Source organism: Lynx canadensis, chromosome A2 (genome assembly GCF_007474595.2).
Source record: "Lynx canadensis isolate LIC74 chromosome A2, mLynCan4.pri.v2, whole genome shotgun sequence".
Taxonomy (NCBI): Eukaryota; Metazoa; Chordata; class Mammalia; order Carnivora; family Felidae; genus Lynx; species Lynx canadensis.
Genome location: NC_044304.2, coordinates 93,838,254 through 93,863,407, shown reverse-complemented (window position 1 = coordinate 93,863,407; position 25,154 = coordinate 93,838,254). Strand labels below are relative to the sequence as shown.

The following is a 25,154-nucleotide window of genomic DNA, read 5'->3' as shown; positions in this document are numbered from 1 at the left end:
ACATATATATTATACTATTAAAAATATTTTGGCTATATACTTAAATTACAATTATATAATTGATTGGCAATTAAAGGATCAACTATTCGTTTTCCTAGCAATTTGTTTCCAAATGAAAGAGGTTATCTTTCTTTCTTAATGCCCTCTTTGATTTTTTATCTACCTTTGCCTTCTTGAGTATCTTAATTTTTATTAGAAAACTACAATGCTCCCCTAATAGAATGGATTTTTTTTTCCTCCAAGGCAAGAAATCAACTGAGGAATAAACCAAAGAAAAGATTCAGTTTCTGAAAAAGGGTAGAGAGAGGAATAGAGAGAAAAGCTGAGTGAAACATATGAGACTATTCAGATGTGTATTTTTAAAAATATACACATGCAAATGATGAGTTCCATACTATATAGTTTACCATCACAGGGTTCTTTTCCTTCTGCATGCTTACATACTACTTTCCCTTAACTTACACTCATGGAGCCATTTCTCCTCTCCTGTTGTTGACCTTCCCCTGTTCTACATGGAGGTTGCTCCCCTATTGTTAATGAATAGTGTGCTTTTGCTTTTATAAAAAAGCTTTTTCACTACATCCCCCCAAAAGACTTTTGTTTACCTTAATTTAATGGCAATAAGGCAACCCTCTGCATGAAACAAAAATGAAGCATGAATTCAAATTTTCTACTTAAAATCTCTGTTTTAGAGTGTATGTTTGAGTGTGGACTCAAGTGCGACTGTCCAGGTTGAACTTTTAGTTTTACCACACACTAGCTGTGACCTTGGGCAAGTGACTTAATGTCTCCATGGCTCTCACTTTAAAATGGAAATAATGAGGGGTGCCTGGCTGGTTCAGTTGGAAGAGCATGCAACTCTTGATCTCGGGATTGTGAGTTCGAGCCCCATATTGGATCTAGAGATTACTTTAAAAAATTAACTTAAAAATTAGAAATAATGAAAATGCACACCTTAGAGGGTTTCATGGGGATTAAATGGGACAAGGCCCTAGCTGTATATGTATAGTACATAAGCACATACTAAATATTGTCCATTGATACTGTTAGTATTTTAATTTTTGTTCTTTTAGAATATCTAGATTTCTCTTTAACATAGTTCTTGGCAAAGGAAACTATTAGATATTCAAAAATTCACAAAAGATGATACTTGGTTCCCTTACTTCCATTCTTTCTCTGGGCAAATCTAAGACAAAAAAAAAACAACAACTGTTGAACATCTAGAATATAATATCACAGAGTAAGAATACAGACATTCTGAAGTTGTTTCTAAAGATGGGATATCCTAAGAGACTTATCTACTCGCTTTCAAACCATCCCAGTATCTCAGATATCCTAGTATCTCCTGACTCTATCAATACCATCAAAACCACAATGATATCATATAAAAATAAGAAAGAGAAAAACCAGCCATCGTACTGCTGCTTAATTCTTCTTAGCTGCCATTGAAAATAGAATGAGTCTTAAAGCACCTGAACCCAAATTAAGCCAGTAAGCCCTCTAGCTCTGAGATAAAATTCAAAGTCCACCTTTGGACATAAATCCAGGTAAGATTAGAGTTGCTGACAAGTACTTCTACTTTAGGTGAAAATTATGTGTTAAAATCTAAATTCCCAGGTAAGCTTATACGTGGCAAGCAGCCACTTGAAGACTACTTTTCTGGGCATACTGCTTTCCTACTTTGAAATCTCCCTGCTGTTGACATTTTGTGAGTGAGGAAATGGACCAAAACAGCAGAAAAGAGGCAAACTCAAATTAAAGTGCTTCATCTCAATTGAACAAGCCATGCCACACACTCATCAATGTAAAGATGTAAACATGAACATGTCCCAGACATCACTCACCGTCATCCTAAATCTTTCAAGGTCTGCCACCAGATACACAGAGGAGTTATTGTGCGTGAATTATTAATAGCAAAGGGGAGCAATGGTGGGGCACCTGGGTGGCTCACACTGTTAAGTGTCCGACTCTTGATCTCAGCTCAGGTCTTGATCTCAGGGTGGTGAGTTCAAGCCCCGCACTGGACACCCGCATGGGGTGTGAAGCCTACTCAAGAAAAAAAAAAAAAAAAAAAAAAAAAGGAGCAATGGTACTACTTTTTGCTTCCACACACACATAGCAGAAATAATAAGAAAAATAAGACTATGAAAGGTGGAATGAGAAGGTAAAAGGGGAGAAAATCACCAAAACTGACTGAGCATTTACTTTTTCTTACTATAGGATCATCTCCATTAAACATCATCAAGAAATCAGATTGTATTAGGCAACTGCAAAATATTTTACTCAATGGAAAACACAATGTCGTTTTGTGATCTGTTCCTCCAGGCCTCGACAATTCTTGTGGCATTCCTTGATTTCTATGGTATTCAAAACTCTGAGTTTGGGAAATCAAAACCATAACATAGAGGGAAATGGTTCGTACTAAATGGCACAAACCAACTCCCGTATTCCACAACCAGGGTTACTGAGGCCTAAAGCCATTACATGGTGTTACAGATGGAATTGTGTCCCCAAAATTCATATGTTGAAGTCCTAACCCAGAACCTCAGAATGTGACTGTACTTGAATAGAGGGGGTTTTCAGAGGTAATAAGTTAAAGTGAGATAATGAGAGTGGGCACTAATCCAGTATGACTGGTGTCCTTATGAGAAAAAGAAACTGAACACAGGTACAGAGGGAAGATGATGTGAACACACAGAGAGAAGACGGCCATCTATAAGCCAAGGAGAAAGTCTTGAAACACATCCTTCCCTCATGGCTTTCTGAGGGAGGAGCTGGATACCTTGACCTCAGACTTCTAGCCCTCAGAACTATGATATAATAAATTTTTGTTGTTTAAGCAACTCAGCCTGTGGCACTTTGTTACAGGAGTCCTAGAAAGCTAATACAGGTGACTTGTCCCATATTGTCTGGTAGGTGATGAAAAACAGAGCCAGAATGAAACTCAGACTTCCAGACCTTACTCTCAATGGGGCTTTCCACCTCACTACACTCCCTTCCAACTTAACTCACCGTTTTCACTCAAAATCCTCTCCCACAGAAATCTCATACTTATTCAATGTGCTAAGGACCATGTTAAATATATACTGTTTATGCTGAACTCTCATGAGCTATGCTCCCACATCACCAAGAAGACATTTTCATATAGACATCTCATGAACTCAGAATGTCTAAAACCCAAATCCATTACCCAACAGAGTTAATAGGACACCATTTCGGAATCTGAGAAAGTCTAGGGACAAGATCCAACTCTTTGGACAAAGTCATCTAACCTCTCTAAGCCTCACTTCCATATTTATATTACAGATTCTATGAAGAGTATAAACCCTATCCAAAAACGCTTCAACGGGCTAATGTGAAGATTACATTAGATAACAGCCCTTTCAAACTGTAAAGTGTTAAAAGCAACACTAACTATTTCTCTCTCTGGAACCTCTTTTTTTTTTTTTTTTTTTTTTTTTTTTTATTCAAACTCAAAACCATTTATGTTTCCCTCTCAAATAATCTATAACCTATAATTCACCTTGCTCTGGCATTTCTTTCTCTACAAATCATTTTTTTGTCACCACTTTCTAATAAATCCAGATCCTCATAGTTTCAAATCTGCACAACTTTGAATGGCTGATTTATCAGCGTCAGGCTCCTCCTCATCTAATCTATACCATATCCTAATATCAGATTTATCTTCCTAATACACTCAGCTCAAAAGGCTTCAGAGGCTCTCTAATCCACAAAACAAGGTCCTAGCTACAGAGCCTCTTGCATTCTATAATAAAACAGCTTCCCAGGGCCAGTCCCCAAGCTTATCTGGGGATACCTAGGGTGGCACCAACAGCAAATGCAGATTCGTAAATTCTAGTGTGTGCCCTATTTGTTAGGGAGCATGACGGCTGCGAGTTTCATTTTGCTCCTGCTACTTTCTTGGCCCAGCATCTCTTTGCCCCTTTACTACTCCCTAACACTCAAGGTCTACCATAGTTAAATAGTACTTCACCTTGCCTCCCTCCAGAGGTCGATTGGAACCATTGCTCATCTCAGGTAGACCTAGCACTCTTTTTATACAACAAATATTTTATAAAGATGCCTTTACAACTAGGAAATGAGATTCATAGATACCAGGACCTGCACACACACATGATTTTAATATTTATACATAGAATTTCTAATATACATATTGATATATCCTATTTGTAACTAGAATGCAAAAAGAGAAATAAAAACTAATTTATAATAATGTATTTAAATATATAAATAGTCAGGCATGACTATATTATAAAACATAATGAAGGACGGTGCTCACATCTATATATAGAATCAGCGGGAACACAAACAATACAAATGCAGGCTGATCAAGAGTGTGGTATTAGTGACTTAAATAACATAAGCAGTACTGTCATTAGTTACATAATTTTTCAAAATGGTGAATAAATTTGAATATAGTTTTAAACAAAGCAAAGTAGCATTTTCCTTTGATTTACACTGTAGTTATATTCCTGCAATTTTGGTACATATTAAATGTATGCAGAACATAGTTTGTGTTTACACGTGAAATAGTTGGGTTATAGTCTTAGACATATATAAACAAGTTTTCACCTGCATGAATGCTCGGTAGGACATTTAAAAGGGTAAATGAGACTTGGGACAACAGTTCACTGTATTAAAGCAGAGGCTGATAAACTCTGTAGAGAGCCAGACAGTATATGCTTTAGGTTTTGTGAACTATACGCTGTTACAAACCACTTGACTCTAAGAAAGTAGATGGAGACAGTACATAAATGGGAATGCTGTGTTCAAATAAAACTTTATTTACAAAAACTGGCAGCGGGCCTCAGACTGCACTATGCCTATCTCTGTATTAGCATGCCTATATATTGTAGAATGCCCAGCTCCTAATGCCAGATGCACTATCCAATTACTGTGATGACAAAAACAGCCCCTATGGAACAACAACCATTCCAACCCCCCAAATGAGAACTCTTGGCCTAACTATTTCTATTCACTGCATTTGGCAAAGGCATTGAGCATTCTGGTGTCAGTTCCCTTTCTATACCTGTCTGGATTGCAACTTCTTTTTTTTTTTTTTTTTAATTTTTTTTTTCAACGTTTATTTATTTTTGGGACAGAGAGAGACAGAGCATGAACGGGGGAGGGGCAGAGAGAGAGGGAGACACAGAATCGGAAACAGGCTCCAGGCTCTGAGCCATCAGCCCAGAGCCTGACACGGGGCTCGAACACACGGACCGCGAGATCGTGACCTGGCTGAAGTCGGACGCCCAACCGACTGCGCCACCCAGGCGCCCCTGGATTGCAACTTCTAAATCTACTCTTCACTGTTTATCTCTCTTATGCCTAGTTCAAGACCTATCTGACACCTTACCTCACTTGACTAATGGAGGAATTTCTTTAGGACTTATAATCTTTCAAAAATGATTTGGCATTGATATCCCACATCATATTATTTCTCTACTTATATATTATCTATATGCTCTGCCTCCCAACTGGAAGGCAGATACCTTGAGGGCAGAGACTATGTTTAACACTCAGTCATATTTGTAGACTCTAGTTTAATGATTTTCCTCAAGTCACACAATAAACGCAAAGATTACCATGCTAGATGTTGAGGATACAGCAGTGAGCAATCAGACAGGGTCCCTGATTTTATGAATATTATATACTAGCAGAAAGGAGTGAAAATAATTAATTTCATATTCCATAAGAACTATAAAGAAAATAAATACATGCTGACATGGTGAGTAAAGAAGGGGAAGATGAAGGTCAACTGCCATTTTAGACAGGATGGCCAAAGGAAATTTCTCTGAAAAGAGGACATTACATAAGACACATGACATATGAGAAGAGCCAGGGAAGAGCATTCCAACCACAGGGAACAGCATGTTCCCTGACATAGGAAATCTTGTGGCAAGCTTGAGGGAAAAAATGGGTCATACAGTGTTTAAAACTGAGGTTTTTAAATAAGGAGTGACAACATTAATAGGATTTCAGTTTTTGAAAAGATTATACTGGTTACAGGGTAGAGAAGAGATAGTAGGAAGGTAAGAGGGTAAGTGTAGAGCACAATTAAGAAGCTACTGCAGAGGTCCAAACTAGAACTGATGATACCCAGGACTGGGGGTAGCAGTAAAAAAGAGAAAGTAGTGGTGCCTAGGTGGTTCAGGTGGTTAAGCGTCTGACTCTTGATCTTGGCTCAGGTCATGATCTCATGGTTCATGAGTTCAAGTACTGGATCAGGCTCCTTGCTGACAGCATGGAACATGCTTGGGATTCTGTCTTTCCCTCTCTTTGTCCCTCCCCTAGTCTTTCTCTCTCAAAATAAATAAACAAACTTAAAAAAAAGAAAAAGTAGACAGATTTGAGGTTATCTTTTAGAGAAGTAACTTAGAGGACTCATTCTTGGACTAGATCTGTGGAGGAGGCTCACTGGGTGGTGCCATTAATAATATGGAGAGAAAAATGGCTTGAGTTATGGTGGAGGTCCAGGAGTTCCATTTGGATATGTTAACTTTGGGATGACTGTTATCCAATGATTGATTTCTAAAGGTTGAACCAGCTTTGCATTCCTGGAATAGACTTACGTGGTAGTGATATATTATCATTCTCATATATTACTGGGTTCAAGCATAAATGTCAGGTAGGCAGACGGAAATAGAGACAGAGACAGGGTCATAGCTAAAGAGAGGCATGTATAAGACATTAGCTTATAGTTGCTATTTAAACTCATGAAGCAAATAAAACCATATGGAGAAAGAGTGTCGATTAGAGAAAAGAAGGCCACTTTCCTGTTCTAAAACACCCTAATATTTGGAGAAGGAGCTAGCACAAGTGAAAGAGAGAAAGCTCCCTATTTGGAAAATCTGTTTTCACAGAAGAGAATGTATTAATCATGTAGGATCTGCTAAAATGTTGGATAAAATCAGAGAAATGTCTGTTTGATTTTGCAACAGAAGGTCATTAATGAGCTTTACAAGAACATTTTCAGTTAAGTAGGAATGATGGAAACCAAATGCAAGTGGTATGAAAAGCAGAATGAGAGGTAAGAGAGTGAAAAAAGAGAAAGGAGGCCTCTCAAAAATAAACATAAATCATAAGGAGAGTTATGAGAAACAAATCAGATCAGTGACAGACCACATTTAATTCACAATACCTTAATAATACTATTGTGGTAAATGTATTTTATTTAAAATAAAAATTATTTACAATAAATTTAAAAATTTATTTATTGCAATAAGTCACTCATAGTTATCTTGTGGACCAGGTACAGTTCCTTCAATGCAAAAAATAAAACAAAGTCTTCTTGAGATAACTTGAGATAACTTGAGACAAATTATCTTGAGATAATTTGTACTTTTCAAAATGTAATGGAGGTGTAGTATAATGCTAAGTGAAATAAGTCAGAGAAAGACAAATACCATATGATTTCACTTATATTTGGAATTTAAGAAAAAAATGAACAAAGAGAAACAAAACAACCCAAAAAACAGACTCTTAACTATACAGAACAAACTGATGGCTACCAGAGAGGAGATCAGTGGGGGGATGGGTGAAATAGGTGAAGGAAGAGGATTAAGAATATGCTTATCATGAGGAGCACTGAGTAATGCATAGAATTGTTGAATCACTATATAGTACATCTGAAACTAATATAAAACAATGTTAAGTATGCTGGAATTAAAATTTTTTAAAAGCATAGTGGGGGTAAAGCTGTTAATACCAAAAGTTCTGAAACTGAACTGAAAAGTTCCCACTAATAAAAAGATATTTTATTCTCTTGAGAGTAGAGAAACTATGTGCAAATGGAGCAAAATATAAAGCAATTTTATTTCATAAAAATTAAAAATATATATGAAACAAATTATATAATAAATGGAATTTTTAGAAAAATGACAGAATGAAAGAAAATATTACAAGATATATGATGCTAATATATAAAGAGTATCTATAAATCAATAAGAAAAACCAATAGAAAATATAATAAAGGACAGGAACAAAGAAATCAAAAGAGAAAAAATACAAATGACTAATAAGATAGCATGAACCCATCATTTGTAAGCACTTTTCATAAAAGTCATGAGTATAATGTAATGCTAGATTAATCAATGTGTAGTTTAGAAACACTGCAAACAAAACCAAGCATATAAAATTCCTCAGTTATAGTCTCACCATCAATACACAGCAGGAGGTTTTTTCCCCTCATCTGAGTATATGGGAGGATTGTCTTATTTTATTGAACATGACTTGATACGATTGCAGGAGGTACTGATTTTTAAATTTCAGTTTATACATTCCAATGTATATCTAACCATATAATTTACAAACTCAGCATATCCAGAAGTGAGTAATATTTAAACAGCCATAAGCATCAAGCAAACTCAAAAGATAAAGAGAAAATGCCTACCTTCCCTGATAGCTGTAAAAGGTGTACCTTCTTCTTCTTGCAGCCTGATCACCTTCAGGGCTACCAACTTCCCATTTACTCTGGCAGAAACAAAAGAAAAGATGAGAAGCGAATCCGTGAAAATATGTTCCCGTTATGGCTCTAATTTCCTTACAATTTATATTTTATGCATTTTTGCACTGAAAATGTCAATGACTCAATTATTCCACCACAACAAGGTTAATTTCAGTAAGGCTGGGAATTTTATATCATCATCATAAATATTCACATTTTAAATATTCACATTTTAAACATTCACATTTAAAATATTCACTTGCCTCGTCCAAGATTTAACCGGTTTTCTGTAATTCACTTTATGTTTCCTCCAGAATGAAACTAGTGCTTATCAAAATCATCACACTTGATCAATTATTCTCAGATTAATTAGAAATCAAGGAGTCAAAATAACTCTCTCCCGTAGTTTTTCCAATTGCTCCTTTGTTTCCTAGGCTGAAATGTCTTCATCTTCAGTCTTAAACTGAGGTCATTCAATCCCAAGGTCTGAAACTCCACACTCAGCCTTCTCTCCTCATTTCCCTCTTCCCTTTTCCCTGTTCTTTCTCTCTCTCCATATCACCCATTCCTCCCTTTCTCATTTTTTTTTTTTACTAGAGCCTCCTAAAATTATATTTGGTCTGATTGTGTCTTGTGATACATACAGTATATCATCAAAATAAAAGTTATGAATATTTTACTATTATAAGATTACACAAGACTTATTCAAAGCAGATGGTTCTTCCAGACGCATTCTAAATATGTAGTGGCTCTAATTAAAAGTAAGAGTGCGCTAGGCAGATAACTTTTTTATCTAGTAAATTCTGTTAACAAAAGCATGACTATCTATACTGGTCTTCTAGTTGAATGCTCTACTTTCTACTTTATTAGACCTAGCAGCATACGCGGTTAAGAATAGGGAAAACAAGCACACATTAAAAGTGTAAAAGATCCAAGAAGGCATTTGATGAAAGGAAAATCTCCCTGCTACATGCTCCTTCAGTCATCCAGCTCCCAGCATGAGGTTACCAGTTACTGTTGTTCATTTATACACACAGACACACACACACACACACATGCACACAAACACACACACACACACACACACACACACACGGCAGAATGCCATATAGAATATAGTGTACATTGTTTTTAATAAATTTGGGGACTGCCTTATAAATTCATAGAGAAAATCTTCTTCCGCTTTTGAAAGACCACAGAGTACTCCTTTGTATAAATATAGTACACTTTATTTATCCCAGTCTTCCACAGATGGTCATTTAACATATTCCCAATTTTTGCTACTAAAACAATGATGGCAATAAATATTCTTGGACATGTAATTTCACCCATGTAAAAATATATCTGTAAGATAAATTCCTAAAAGTGGAACTGCAAGATCAAAATGTAGGTGCATATCTAAATTCTAATTCTGATGAATATTGGGAAATTATCCTATGTGGAGGCTCTATCAATTTACACTTCCAATGGCAAATGATAGGCACGCCTGTTACCCCTTCACTTGTACTATGCTACCAACCACTGACTCTGTCAATCTGATAGATAAAAATGGTTTCTCATTGCAGTTTAAACTGCAACAAAAAGTCTTCAGAGCTTATGAAACCAGCAAACAAGAACTCATGTGGTCCAGAGAATCCAGTGCCTAAGTCTAAAATAAGGAATGTGAATGTCTCCTTTTTAAGAACTGTATCCAATTGGTCTTTTTTTGCTCAAAAAAAAAAAAAACAAAAAAAAAAAAACAAAAAAAAACAAAACTGCTACAGACACAACTTGAAAAGTCCAAGGAATTCATCACAGCCCAGCCATCTTAGTGGCATTCCTTGTCGCACTGATTATTGGAATACATTATTGGCTACAGTCATGGGATAAGGAGATCTGATTATAAAGTTCCACAGTGTGCCATCTTCTCAAGGTTAAGAGTTGTGTTTATTTTCTCTCGTCTTTCATCTGGGATGACAGGCCAACTGCTTTTCTGCTCTGCATCTCTTCTCTCTTTGTACATTACCTTGATTTCTCCAATCCTGACTGCACTCCAGGTACCCAGGTGCAGGCCAAAAATTGCTACGCACATGGAGTTCAACTGGAGACTGGACCTTGAGCTCTCACTTTGTCCTTTATGACTAAGGGGGGGGGGGGGGCTTTGGCGGGGCTGGAGGCTGGGATGCAGTCAGTGCTGACATCTGCACAGATTTTTCTCAGCCCAGTTGAGCTCATCACTGGCTCCCCAGGGGAGGCAGAAACTGATTCCGGGAACTGCTTGGAACTTTCCCCTCATTTACAGATATTTTCCCCTCACCCATAAAAAAACACACACAACCTTCTTCCCACAAAGCTTTTCTATTTCCCCTGAGATCGTTAACTTATATGCACCATGAACTGAATTCTAGAATACAGGGAATTCATGTTTTTAAAGATTATATACTTAACACACTCTCAGATCATGAAACGATAATTCATTTCCCTATGATACACTGAAACGAGATAAACCTTCAACTGAACCAATATTTATTCTTTAAATGCAACTAGAGACAGAACACCTTTAAATAATTTCATAGACTAACGTGCATTATTTTTGTGGTGAAAAAGATTTTGAACCTATTACTATAATAACTGCATAAAAATACAAGATCCAGGTTGATGGAATTCGGATTCTAAAGCATAATTCTCTATGAATTGAAAATCCATGCACTAATTTCTTATAGTTATGATAATCATAACAGTTAAAAACACTGAGTTTTATGTATTACATCACATAACACTAAAAATTTCCTGAAATTTTATAGTAGACTCTTAACTCCAGGCATGAAGTAACATTTTTCTGTTTTGTTAACTGTTATGTGTCCAGTGTCTAAAACTGCTTGGTACAGAGTACACTCTCAAAAACTTTTATTGAATGAATGAATATTACTAATGTCAATATACTGATAATTCCTTTCTTATACCTGAAAGGTAACTCAAGAATAAAGTATAATAATTATTGTTTTCAAAAGTTTCAGAAATCCCAAAATTCAATAAAGTTTTCAGTGTCTTCTTTCATGTCTGGTTTAAGTATTTATTTTCTTTTTTTCAAATTAAACGTGTAGTCTCTTTGATTTTGATGCATGTGGATATGATAAGTTTTCATTTCCCCAAAGTTTTAGTTTATAGAGTGCTTTGGTAGTTAATCCCTTTGCACCCAACAGCCGTGTTTCAAAACCCCACTACCCTTAAATAATCTGAGCCTGGACTACTCACCAAGTATCTCCCTTTTCTTCAGCTGCTTTACTGGTCTCCCATTAGGAATCACATTGATTATCAAATTGCTCTTTAACCTTAGCATCACTGTGACTTCTCTGTTCTTAATTAGTTTTTCTCTACCTGTCTGGACATTCACCAACTACTGAATCCCTCAGTTCTAAAGCCTAGTAAAAACATTAAGTCACTGGCTCCACCTTTGGGGGAAAAATAACATTACTAACTTTCTAATGTTTAACTTTGATGCATTTTTTTAGCCTTTAGCATATAGACTAAAATACTTGAAATTCCAAGTTACTAACTCTAACAAAATGTCATTTTTTAAAGATATCAAAAGAAGATACTTGTTATTCTATGTAAATAACATCGAATAATAACGTAGAAAAGAACACGTTTGTATCTAGTAACTACCTTGTGTAGTTTAAACTATTTTATTAAAGATTCAAAACATATTCTTCAAACATTGATTTCAGTTCTGTAGAATAATTACAACTCTAAATGAATCAATAAATTAAGGCTGTTTACAGGAAAACACTGAAGATTCCTCTTTAATAAGTCTCATTAATTAAATCAAAAGCTAATGAATAGAAGGCAGTTTCTTATGCTTTGGCTCTCTCCCACTCTAACCTCTCTCCTTTTTTTTTTCCTTCCCCTCCTCCATGGGTTTCTGTTAAGTTTCTCAGGATCCACATAAGAGTGAAACCATATGGTATCTGTCTTTCTCGGTATGGCTTATTTCACTTAGCACAACACTCTCCAGTTCCATCCCCGTGGCTACAAAGGGCCATATTTCATTCTTTCTCATTGCCACGTAGTACTCCATTGTGTATATAAACCACAATTTTTTTATCCATTCATCTGCTGATGGACATTTAGGCTCTTTCCATAGTTTGGCTATTGTTGAGAGTGCTGCTATGAACATTGGGGTACAAGTGCCCCTATGCATCAGTACTCCTGTATCCCTTGGGTAAATTCCTAGCAGTGCTACTGCTGGGTCATAGGGTAGGTCTATTTTTAATTTTCTGAGGACCTCCACACTGTTTTCCAGAGTGGCTGTACCAGTTTGCATTCCCACCAATAGTGCAAGAGGGTTCCCGTTTCTCCACATCCTCTCCAGCATCTATAGTCTCCTGATTTGTTCATTTTGGCCACTCTGACTGGAGTGAGGTGATATCTGAGTGTGGTTTTGATTTGTATTTCCCTGATGAGGAGCGACACAGGGCTGGTTCAACATTCGCAAATCAATCAATGTGATACATCACGTTAATAAAAGAAAAGATAAGAACCATATGATCCTGTCAATTGATGCAGAAAAGGCCTTTGACAAAATTCAGCATCCTTTCTTAATAAAAATCCTTGAGAAAGTCGGGATAGAAGGAACATACTTAAAGATCATAAAAGCCATTTATGAAAAGCCCACAGCTAACATCATCCTCAATGGGGAAAAAACTGAGAGCTTTTTCCCTGAGATCAGGATCATGACAGGGATGTCCTCTGTCACTGCTGTTGTTTAACATAGGTCATCTTTGAAAAGAGTGTCCATGTGCTAGCACCTTAAGAAATTATGTCTAGATGATACAAAGGAAATTAAGGCAATATACCTAAAAGAAATTTAATGTACTCTGGAAAATTTAATATATTCTGCCTCTCTTCTATTATGACTTTGTCTCAAGAGAAACTGCGAGGAAATAATACCAAGTACAGACAGATACAATGCTTGCTTCCTTACTGTATTCATCTAGAAGCAACAGAAGGCAATGTGGATACTACTCAGGAAGTGACAGTGGCAAGCTAGAGTGTATCAAGGACAATATATTGGGCTGAATTTATAAATTTTCAGCAAAGTCATTAAAAACATTTTAAAGATACTATTTTTTTTTTAATTTTTTTTCAACGTTTATTTATTTTTGGGACAGAGAGAGACAGAGCATGAACGGGGGAGGGGCAGAGAGAGAGGGAGACACAGAGTCGGAAACAGGCTCCAGGCTCTGAGCCATCAGCCCAGAGCCCGACGCGGGGCTCGAACTCCCGGACCGCGAGATCGTGACCTGGCTGAAGTCGGACGCTTAACCGACTGCGCCACCCAGGCGCCCCTTAAAGATACTATTAATAGGGCTTCTTTTATTAATTCCCTCTTAAGACACTGATTAAAGTGCTGACTATATTGTACTACATTTATACTTCAAAAATTTACAATTTAACTAAATACTTGTCTTGCTATCTCCACCTAAATTCAATTTTTATTCAGGGGAAAATGAGAAATCATCTCAATAGTATTAAATCTTTACAATTCTGCAACATCCTAAAAGTGCTATTTACTATGTTTTGCTATGGAAAAATAAATTAGAATTTCAAGGTAAGTTGCCAGGAATTACACTTCATCCTAATCTTCATAAAAATAATAGACAGAGAAGAGGAAGACTAATGCTATTTCTATTAAATTAATTTCTTTTTCTTGGGGCGCCTGGGTGGCTCAGTCAGTTGAGCTACTGACTTTGGCTCAGGTCATGATCTCATGGTTTGTGAGTTTGAGCCCGACGTCGGCTCTGTGCTGACAGCTCAGAGCCTGGAGCCTGCTTCTGATTCTGTGTCTCCCATTCTCTCTCTGCCCCTGCCCCACTCATGCTCTGTTTCTCTCTGTCTCAGAAATAAACATTAAAAAAATTTTTTTAATAAATAAATAAATAAAATTAATTTCTTTTTCTAATAAAATCCAAAGATGAAAAAGAGTATAGTATAATGGCTATTTATTAGAATGAGACCAACGATGCAAAACGTCTGAGGACTTAATGCAATAAGAAAAGGGTCTGTTCAAGCAATAATTATAACCTTTTATAAAAGAATGATTGCTACTAAAGCATAATTCATCATTAGCAATGTTTCATCAAATATACGAACTCATGATACTTTGAATCAAATTTAGAGTGACATATATTGTTCACGGGAGAAAACAGAATAATTACATTTCAACAATTTTAAGCCAGCCAACTCTGCACCTTTCCAAAAATAAAATATGTCAACAAAGGATTTGAGAGTCATTACCTTGCAGGCAGAAGTGACCTGAATGATCATTCAGGCTCCCAAGCAAAAAGATCTTCCCTGATCTGACTGTCTCTCCTTGTCCTCACTCCCTAGAACAAAGCAGCCCCTCAAAAGACTTGATGGAACACACCTCCCCTAAAACACCCCAAATTTTTTAGTTCTTACGTTCAGCCAAAATTTGCTTCCTGTAACTTTCTCTCTCTGATTCAAGTTCTGAATCCTCAAAAACTAAACTAAATGTTCTTCCATAAAATTAATTGATGTAATTAATTAAAACTTAATTAAGTTTTAATATCCTGCCCCTAACTCAACAATGATTCTGTGCTTAGGATAAAGGATGAACAACACAGACATGATCCCTGCACTTAGGTCTTACCAAGGAGACAGACATTAAGTGTCAAAGAGAAGGAGGAGGGTCTCACCCATCGAAGATGGAACAATTTAATCAACTATTATCTGTGACTGAATGTTATGAAATATATTTAAATAAGTAAGTTAATAATGAGACAAAAAAAAAATAACCACAGGAGTCTTATTTGGAGGGCACTACACAACCATATCATAGTTTCAAAACTGTTGAAGAAAAGATATCAAGCATTTGCCTTCCCTTTTCATATACGGTGTCCTTCAATCTAACCAGGTAGTTGATATGTGGAAGTTTCTTTTTATAGATGCACTGCATATAACAAATGAAGAATGATAGAATTTGAATAACACAATTCTTTTTTTTTTAAGTTTATTTATTTTGAGAGAGCAGGGAGGAGAAGCAGAGAGGGAAAGAGAGAAACCCAAGCAGGCTTCACACTGTCAGTGCAGAGCCTGATGCAGGGCTTGAACCCATGAACTGTGAGATCATGACCTGAACCAAAATCAAGAATCAGACACTTTTAACCAACTGAGCCACCCAGGATCCCCTTAAATAACACCATTCTTAACCATACTTACTTAATGGACTATTAATGGTTGCTAAAAACATAAAAAGAGGCTACCAGATATCATACACCTCCTGATGGAAACACTCATTCCCGCCATGGAACAGATCCCCCCTGAATGTGACCGAATCTCAATCTAACTACTTATTTTAAGGAGATAATGTAACAAGTTAAATGATACCATTGGGACACAACAGAAAAATTTAGAATATAGGATAAAGGAAAAAGAATAAAGGAAAAATGAACCTGTCTCTTCAACAAATAAATCCGAAGGGTAAAAGCAATAAGAGAGGAACCAAAAGACTAAAAGAGATGGAACGACTGTACAAAAGCTCAGAGGCAGAGAACAGGGAGTGTTAAACAAAAATATAAGAAGGAAAGAGTGACAGGAGCTGGTTAAGGAGGCACTTGGAAAGAGGAATAGAAGCGCAAGATTAGGGAGGTCCTTAAGAGCCACAGAAAAGATTGGTTTAAAAAACAGAAACAAAAAAGAGAGGTGCCTCGGTGGTTCAGTTGGTTAAGCGTCTGACTCAATTTCTGCTCAGGTAATGATCTTGTGGTTTGTGAGATCAAGCCCCGCATCAGGCTCTGTGCTGACAGTGCAGAGCCTGCTTGGAATTCTCTCTCTCTCTCTCTCTCTCTCTCTCTCTCTGCCCCTCACTCGCTCTTACTCTAAATAAGTAAATAAATAAATAAATAAATAAATAAACTTAAAAAAAAGAAAATAAAAACAAACAAAACACCCAAAACACTGGGGGAATCCAAAGAAAGGAAATGTTATAATTAAATTATAAATGAATAAACAAACACAAAGTATCTGCAGCTCACTCACTATGGTGTAGAGAATGGCCTGAAGGAACACAACAGTGGGAGCAAGGGAGGGAGGTCAGGAGCTGTTGCAGTGGTCTCAGGGAAAGATGGTGGCCGCACAAAACCAGTGTATTGATAAGAGGAATTAGAAAAAGGAAAATGATACTCTGAAGACAGAAATAACAACCTGTGAGGATAAATGGCATTGGGCATAGGGAATGGTGCAAAGGATGATTCCAAATGTTCTGACTTCAGTGTCTGGGGTGGACACAGGTACCATTTAGAATTGACGGAAAGGAAAGAAGAGGAGATTGTAAACAGAGTACCAAGGAGTCTGGGAGCGCCCCCAGTGGAGACACATAGTAAGTACTGGTATTTGTGGATCTGGATCTCAGCACACAAGTCGAGACTAGACATAAATATTTGTGAATCATTTGGAGGACTTCCAGGGAAGTAATAACCTCAAGAGACAGCCAGTTTTCTGTTGAAGCAGAAGTTAAGGAAACTTCAGAAAGAGGTAAAGGATATGTTTGTTGATCAGAGGATGATGCTCTAGATCTAGAAGACAGAGAAGGATCCCGAAGGACAGGGGAAAGGGACAGTGTAAAAGATATAGTGAGAAATAAAGGGGGTAAGGTCAGAGAGATAGCAGATGATCAGGGAGTATATACCTTGGGTAGTGCCCATGGTGAGCAGTGATGCAAGCAGAGGAGACTCCATCCTGACAGTCCCTAGGAAGCAGGCGGAATGGGGGCTGCTGCTTTGGCTGCCCCTCAGCACAGCTGCCCCTCAGCCTTAGGCAAAGCATGGAGAGGGCCTGGGCCAGCCTCTGCAGCTGTGTGGAAATTAAGGCGCAAGTTCTCAATGCTGGCTACATTCTAGAATCAACTGGGAAGCTTTAAAACATATCCATGCCTGGCCCCACCCCTGATTTATTTGGGGGTGGGATGGGGTCCTGGCATCTGTATTTTTAAAAACACCCTTGGGTGTTGGGAAACACTCTGTTAAACCTTCAAGTTCCTACATCAACTTCTCATTGCCTCTCTTCCTTTGTCTGTTCTCAAACACACTGAAGTCTCTTTTTTCACTATAAGCATTAAAAAAATACTCAGCTATTTGAAATAGTTGAATAGCCCCCACAGTCTTGGTTGCAAGCTTGTGAGAAGTCTCTGCTGATTAGCCCCTTTTGAAATGTGATTGCCAGGACGTACACGCTACGAGATGTGGTCTGGTAAGTGTTGAGTGGACTGGGGTAGGACCCTGTCCTGTTCCATAAACTGAACGTACTTGTGCTACTTTGGTCTAAGCATGTTTTAAACTATGGGAGCCACAAAAATCTGTAAACTCTTATTATTCTTGCCAACAACTAAAACCTCTGAGTTTTCATGTACACTAGAATCACACCATTTCTAACTTGCCCTATGCCTCATAATTCACTTTTTAAACATGATTTCAGGAGCTTGATTTATCCCTAATAAAATTCCAACTTGTCAGCAGCAACCAACTGCTCATGCCTCTCATGTATGTTCTAAATTCCAATCCTGATTTTGATGGACCCTAGGTGCCCAGCCTTCTCTGTGTCCTAATCTGAGGTAGGAATGAAAACACTGAACAGGATGAGGCCCAAGGCAGTGCCCTTGGACACCACACTCTTGACCCTCACCCGATCCACCTTTCTGGGGACCCAGCTTCATTAATTGTCTTCTCTTTCTTCCTCTTTCTTTTTCTGTCTCCTCCCTCTTCTTTTCACTTCCAGTCTCTCCAATGCATCTAGTCCTTCCTTTCCGTCTGTCCCAGACCACTGCACTGACCAACTACTTCTACCACTGGACTGTGCTAAAAAAATGTGCATCTGGCACACAATTAGGGCTCAGTAGTGAACAAATGAGTCAACCTCTTATCATGGAAAAGAGGTACTAGAAACCCTACTGCTGTTAGGTATCCTTAACCAGCCTGTTTTAAATCCACCACCAGCAATAGCACAGCCCTCAAGTGCCTATCACACTTTTATCTGTCAGAACATAAATAGCCACATTTACCCATATTTGAAAAACAAATATACAATAATCTATAGTGTTTCGCTCCACCAGCTTAACAATCTGATCAGAAAAAGGAATTAGTTATTTAGAGATAACACGATTTTTATGAACTCTAAAATCACTATTCTATTTTCTGACTACTCAGAAATCATCCATGTGATATTCTGTCCTAAAATATCACACTGGAGAAGGGGGAATGAGAAGGGGATGCGGGGAGAAGGTCACACCATTTCCCCTGGATCTGGTTCACAGAATCCATTGTCTCCTGCGAATATGTGGACGTCTCCAGGATGGTAATGCCTCTCCAGGATGGTAATGCTTCATAGCTCCTCAAGGATGACAGACAGTGATGAGACACTCTCAACGCCCTATTTCTTCAAAATTCAGTGCAACAATCATATCAAGTCTTAAATCAAAACTCCTCTGAGAACCATAGTACTATCAAACTTCCCAAGACACTTGATAATTTAATTCACTCCTGTATCTGTTCTACATCTTGGTGCTGAGAGCTAACTCACTTGGTAGCAGTGACGTTCGCAAAACAGCTGCTGAGTAACTGCGCTGTTCTCTACCACTTTTCACCCCACTGGTGTCGTCTGTGTGTCAATTCCAAATCTTACCCCCTTCCTGGGTTTCTGATGCTTCCTCTCCTTCCTTCACTGAGCTACACCCTGTATTGTGTTGATCTGGCGTGTGTTGGTTCGGATTTGAGAGACTCTCATCATCCCTTCTGATGCATTCACCTTTCGGAGTCCTAGGGCAATGGACTGTACCCTTCTCCATATTCTTCTGGAATACCTCCAAATGCAAAGAAACATTTTGGAGAGAGCAAGAAGGTCACATGCATGCAGCCTTTGAGGAGACTGCCTTCCAGAGAAGAAATAAGACAGTATCAAGCAAATAAAATGCAAGGTGAGCAAAGGTTAACTTAAGTTGCTTAAAAAATGAATAAAATAAAATAAAATAAAAGTAATGTAAAGGAATTAAAGACAAGGAGTGGAAGAACTGTTGACATATCAAAAAATAGGGGGGGAGGGCAAAGCTTGGAAAAGATGACCAGGACACCCACAGATGTAAAGGTAGTTGATTACACATACTGCTGACATTACTAGAGAGGGGCATGTTTATTTGGTGAGATGGGAGAATTTCATAAGAACAGAAGTAAAAAATGTAGTTCATTACAAGTTTTCAGAAATTGATTTTTCACATAGTGAGATTTGAAACTTACTGTGTTAATTAGTCCTACAAATTTTTCTCCATAACACCCACCAATTTATCTCCCTAAACATGCAACACCCAGGTGTGCTCATACACACTGAAACCTAAGGATGAAGGGATGGTGTGAAGGTAAAGAAAAAAAAGAAGAAGTTGGCTTTTTCCCTGTTTTTCCCTAGTCCTGCTTTCAAGCACACTTATCTGGGGAAACATATTAGTGCCGTCTTTGAAAAGGCTGCATTTTACATTTCTAGAAAACTCAAATTTTCTCCTTCTGAGGTCAAGCTGCCACTTCAAATAGATTTTTATCTTCAGAAGCTTTTTCCCATGGAAAAGGCTTCAAAAATCAGAAAAGAAATGGATATATTTTTTGATGATATCATCTTTCCCTATCTTGTATTACATTATTTTATAGCTTATGCTTATATACTATATATCATACTATATCTAAATATAAAAAATTGATTCCACTCATTCATAACTTTCTTTTTAAAAAGTCTAACTACAGCACCACCATCAGAGTGAGCCATTAACATGAGCTGGGATTAAAGAAGATGAAGTCTGATGCTCAACCTTAGAGCACCGCAAGCTTCCCGGTTCAAAGATACGTTTAAACCATAATGTTCCCATTTCTTTAATGGAGTCAGAAGTGCTCACCATTCTCCAGTTGAGGCACACATGTTCAGTAGCATAAGAGAAAAGTCAAGCTTCCACTCTTAGGAAAAAAAGCATCTCAAAAAACTTAAATGAGATCCACCAAAAAGCACATTACTGATTTACCACAAGGCTTTACGGAATCCCCAAATACTCGTTGCCAAGTAGTGTCAACCACAGAGATCTTGCATTTTCCATTCAAACATAGCCATACAAAATTAAGTGACGTTTGGAACAGCAGGATAAAACAATTAAAACAGCCCTGAAGAGCCATTAAGGCAGGGGTATTCAGAGTTCAGTCTATTTCTACCCATTCTAATAAAGACACACACACACACACACACACACACACACACACACACACACACATCCAGTTTATGTTACAACCAGCATAGCAAGCTAGTATTTTCTTTTTTTGGTTTGGCTGCAAAGGCCCATGGAGAACCAACAAAGATAATTATTAAGATAACTTGGTTAAAGGATTAAGACTTACATCAAGTCAAGGATTATAAGTGATTTTTATTTTCTCCATTAAAATGTATTACTGTCATAATTATAGAAAATATGTCACTATTAAATACCTTTAAAATGAAATTTTAAAATAATATCAAGCAAAGTCAAATGTATCTAGTTTGAATGAAGTCTTTTATGACAAAAAGGACTGGAGAAAGTGGAGAACAATGCTTAGGCATCATGAATTACTGCATCTAAATGACTATTCTAAAAATAAAAGTGGCATTAAAATGGACTGCTTTACAGGCAAGCAGGGTGCCAAAGTAAAAAAATGATTCAATTAAACACAGAGTTGAAAACAATCTACCTACACATGTTGAGGATCAGAGTTTATGTTAATTCATGTATTACGAAAGAGCTGATTAAAGAAAGACATTTATAAAAATTATGTATAATTGATATAATAAGATCTATACTAGTCTTACTTCCAAAACCTAGCAATAGAGCCAGAGTACAAATTAGCCTGATTTGGAATCAAATGGTTTTATACACAGTCAGTAAGCTTAAAATCAAAATAGTTGTCTTTAAGCCAAAAACAGCACTTGTATTGACCATCACTATTGTTAAAGTACCTATAGTGTGACAGGCCCTAGGCCAAGGACTTTATTTTCACTGTCTCACTTAATCCCTATAACAAATTTGCATGATAGATACTATTGTTATTTCCACTTTATAAAGAAACTGAGGCACAGTTCCAAATCACACAACCAGAAAAGGCAGCATCAGAATTTTCAGGAGGCTGGACTTCAGAACCCATACTTGTACATTCCCTATGGGGGGAGCAATAATTATAGTGTGAACCACAGAAGAAAGGTACGTGATCCACACCCTCATATTCCTCCTTCATTCTACAAAGATGCTCTGCTTATCAGTATACTTTTTTTCAGATACTTCTGATCTAATTATTTATTGTCAAAGCAATGTCACTATTCTTTGTGTCTTCTAATAATATTTTACAAACCTCAAAATAGATCAATATATGTTAAAATGGCATTAATTAGTCTTATCTTAATTGTAAAAGTAACACATTTAGGGCAGAATGGTTGGCAAATACAGAAAACACTTTATATCAGTGATAATCCCATTACTCAGAGGTAAATTTGTTAACATGTGCATGTATCTTCTAGACTTTTTTTTCTGTGTGTAGATTTTTTTTTAATGGCATCCCACTTTCATATTTGGTCATTTTCTTTTTTGTTGTGGTTTAATAATATATCCTTTTACTGGATGAGATGAAACAAAAGTCCAGGAAGCCTCAAGTTCAAACAAGCTCACGTTTCCCTTTTAAGGAAAATGGCCCCAGTACTTCTTTCTTTCATAAATTTCCACCACTTTCATTGTGATTTATTGGTGAAAGCAACCCCACTGGTCAAGCAATAGAGACCTGACCAAGGAAGCAAGTATAGGCCTGATGACCACATGGGGGCAGAACCTTTGGGGCACAGTTCCTTGAGTTGTCCTGGCTGGAATTTAGTGTAATGGGAGTCCTCCACATCCAGTGACTGAAAGCAAGCAATCAAATCATCTCCAGGATAGATACACTAGAAGATTTCACTCTATGAACCCAGACCCATGACCTTAGATTTGGAAGAATTCAGATCCATGGTAATCAAATATGTAGTTGAAGAAAGAACTTCCTCTGCCCTGACTACAAATCTCTACTCGTAAGTGCCATCTGTCCAAATCTCTACTCAACACTTAAAGAGTGTGATCACAGCATCCTTAAACACTTTCCCCAATCATTACATAGTTAATGTTTATTAGTTGAGCAGATATTAATAGCACTGTGACAGGTGCTGAAGAGTAAGATATATATGTATAAGAGTACATGATATACATATGAATATAAGTTACATACTTATGAGGAAGTAAAGGACATAGAAATCAAGGCAGTAACTGAGCCATGAAAAAAAGAAAAGAAAAAATTATTCTGACATTGGTTTAAGTGGTAAGGTTTATTCAAGACTATTGTAATAGCAAAGACAGAGATAGGGCTGAAATCTGAATACAAGAACAAGAGGGGATTTATAACAAATGAGCAGGTAGAGAGCCATTTATGGGTGGATGGAAAATTACTAAGAGGTAACATCAAGGACAGGTGGAATTCTTCCTAAACGGATCTAACAAGATTTTTGCTAAGGGCAGGCCAGAGCAACCAGATAGAAAGGGTGGGGAGATTTTATCTAAAGGGACTTGGCAGGATTCTTGCTAAGACTAGGCGGAGAAGGCCTGGAGAGGCTTTGTGCAAGGGGTTGAGGAAGACTGTGGCAAAGCCATGGTCTAGTCAAGAAGAGGGCTTAGAGGAGCATAGCTTAAGTTTAATCAAGGACAGTGTCTTTTCAGAAGCCAGGAAAGTCTCACAGTATGAGTGGGACTTGAGTTGGACCTTCAACATAGGATAGGCTGTGGACAGGTGAAAAGGGGAGGTAAGCTACTTACACAGAGGGATCTATGAACAAAGATGCAGAAGGAGGTGGAGAGACACACTTAAAGTACAGACAGCAAAAACTAGGGAATCAGTAGAACATAAAGAGCAGACCCAAGGTGGATGCCACGTCCCCTACAGGACTGATCCAGTAATTAGATATTTGATCTTGCAGGACATCAACATTTTTATTGCCTGCTACACTTTTTTTTAGAGTAGAGCTTTCAATGAAGTAAAAGCTAGCATATCAACAACGTTCATCCAAAAAGTTAAATATACATTCCTAACCAATAAAGTCAATTTAACTAAGCTTATAAGTCTACTAAATGTACTTCATGACATATAGATTAAAACAGACTATGAAATTAATGTTTATAAATATATATTAAAATTAAAACATACTAAAAAATTAATAAAATTCTAGGATTTAAACTGTAGCTATGTATACATACTATAAAATATTTGGTGGCAAATCTTTATCGTAAAGACAAAGAAAGCCAAATACACAATCCACCTATGCTGCCTGCAGGGCTTGTAAGCAATAACATGTGTGTTTATCACCATCAAACAAGACATTAGCATCCTTTTCCTAAAGAGGATTCTTTTTACCAAGTTTAGTGCTACAAAATAAGGAAAACCAACAAGGTCTTAACCAAAAGACTATTCAATAATGTTAAGTCTCAGCCACCAAATCTAGCTTCCAGTAAGAAATCTAATTTCTGTTCAGTGTGACAACATAATTTAGCCACTTTGAGAAGAAACCATGTTGAACGGCTTTTCCTCCTACTAAATGGCTTTTGTGGAGTCTGACTTCAACAAGCACTGCATGCATGAATGAATGATGTCAACTACTTCAAACAAGGGCTAAACCAGTAAACAGCTACAAATAGGACAGATTTCATGAGCTTTCCCTGATAGAATTATCTGTATAACTAAGGAATCACAAGTTAGCTTTCCTAAATGTCTCTCCTTCGTGTGTGTTAATCTTCTCAGACATAAACAGAAAGTTTCCCGATACGATTTTCAAGTTCAAAATGAGTGTTGGAGAATGAAGTCTCTGACTTCAGGAGCAACATATACTGGAAAGTAATTAGACACTGACTCAGTTTTCGCCTAGAATGAGGAATGGATACAAACATCATGACTCTCCCCAACTGTAGCAGATGAGAAATCTCATCCAGTTGAGGAATTCTCTTCCACAATAGCACCTTATATACAAATCCTAGTCCAGAAAAGAAATAAGACCTTAGCTAGTATAATATTTTATCTTATAATAAGTAAAAAAAGGTAATATATCTGTAAATTGGGTACATTGAATATATATCTAAATCTTTCTATGTCAAATACCTCCAAATAAAATAGTCACTTAGTATTTATTTATCATTCTCTTTTTTTCTAAGACTTATTTTATACAATTTCCTTGTTAAAAAGTGGAATGTAGTTATATATACACACATGTATACACATGTATATGTACATCTGTAGTGATATATAGTATCTATATGTGTAGTAATATAAGACTTATTACAAAAAATAAACACTATGAACCTAATGTCCTGTGTCCATGGTAGATAAACATCTTTGATTATAACACATAGGATTACTGTTCCTTATTTCTTGGTTTTTAAATACACAAATATTTAAAGAAAACACATACTTTATTTTCTTCTTTTTACTATGATCTTAAAATCCAGACCACTAATTATTCAACTGGACTCAGATTATGAATTTTGCAAAGTGAGCAAGAATAATTAATTATGTGTCAGAGAAGCATCCAATCATTATACTACAAAAACTCATTCATTTTGAATGACTATGGGAAA

The 25,154-nt window shown here is 37.0% G+C and overlaps 1 protein-coding gene across 3 annotated transcripts in view; it reads right to left on the bottom strand.

Annotated features, from left to right (window-relative positions):
• CDK14 (cyclin dependent kinase 14) overlaps positions 1-25,154 on the bottom strand; it is a 513,369-nt gene that overhangs the window by 324,040 nt on the left and 164,175 nt on the right. For all 3 annotated transcript variants that reach the window (XM_030307919.1, XM_030307920.1, XM_030307921.1), the window contains one exon: positions 8,414-8,493. In XM_030307919.1, the coding sequence (XP_030163779.1) occupies positions 8,414-8,493 (80 nt within the window). The remainder of the gene's footprint in view (positions 1-8,413; positions 8,494-25,154) is intronic.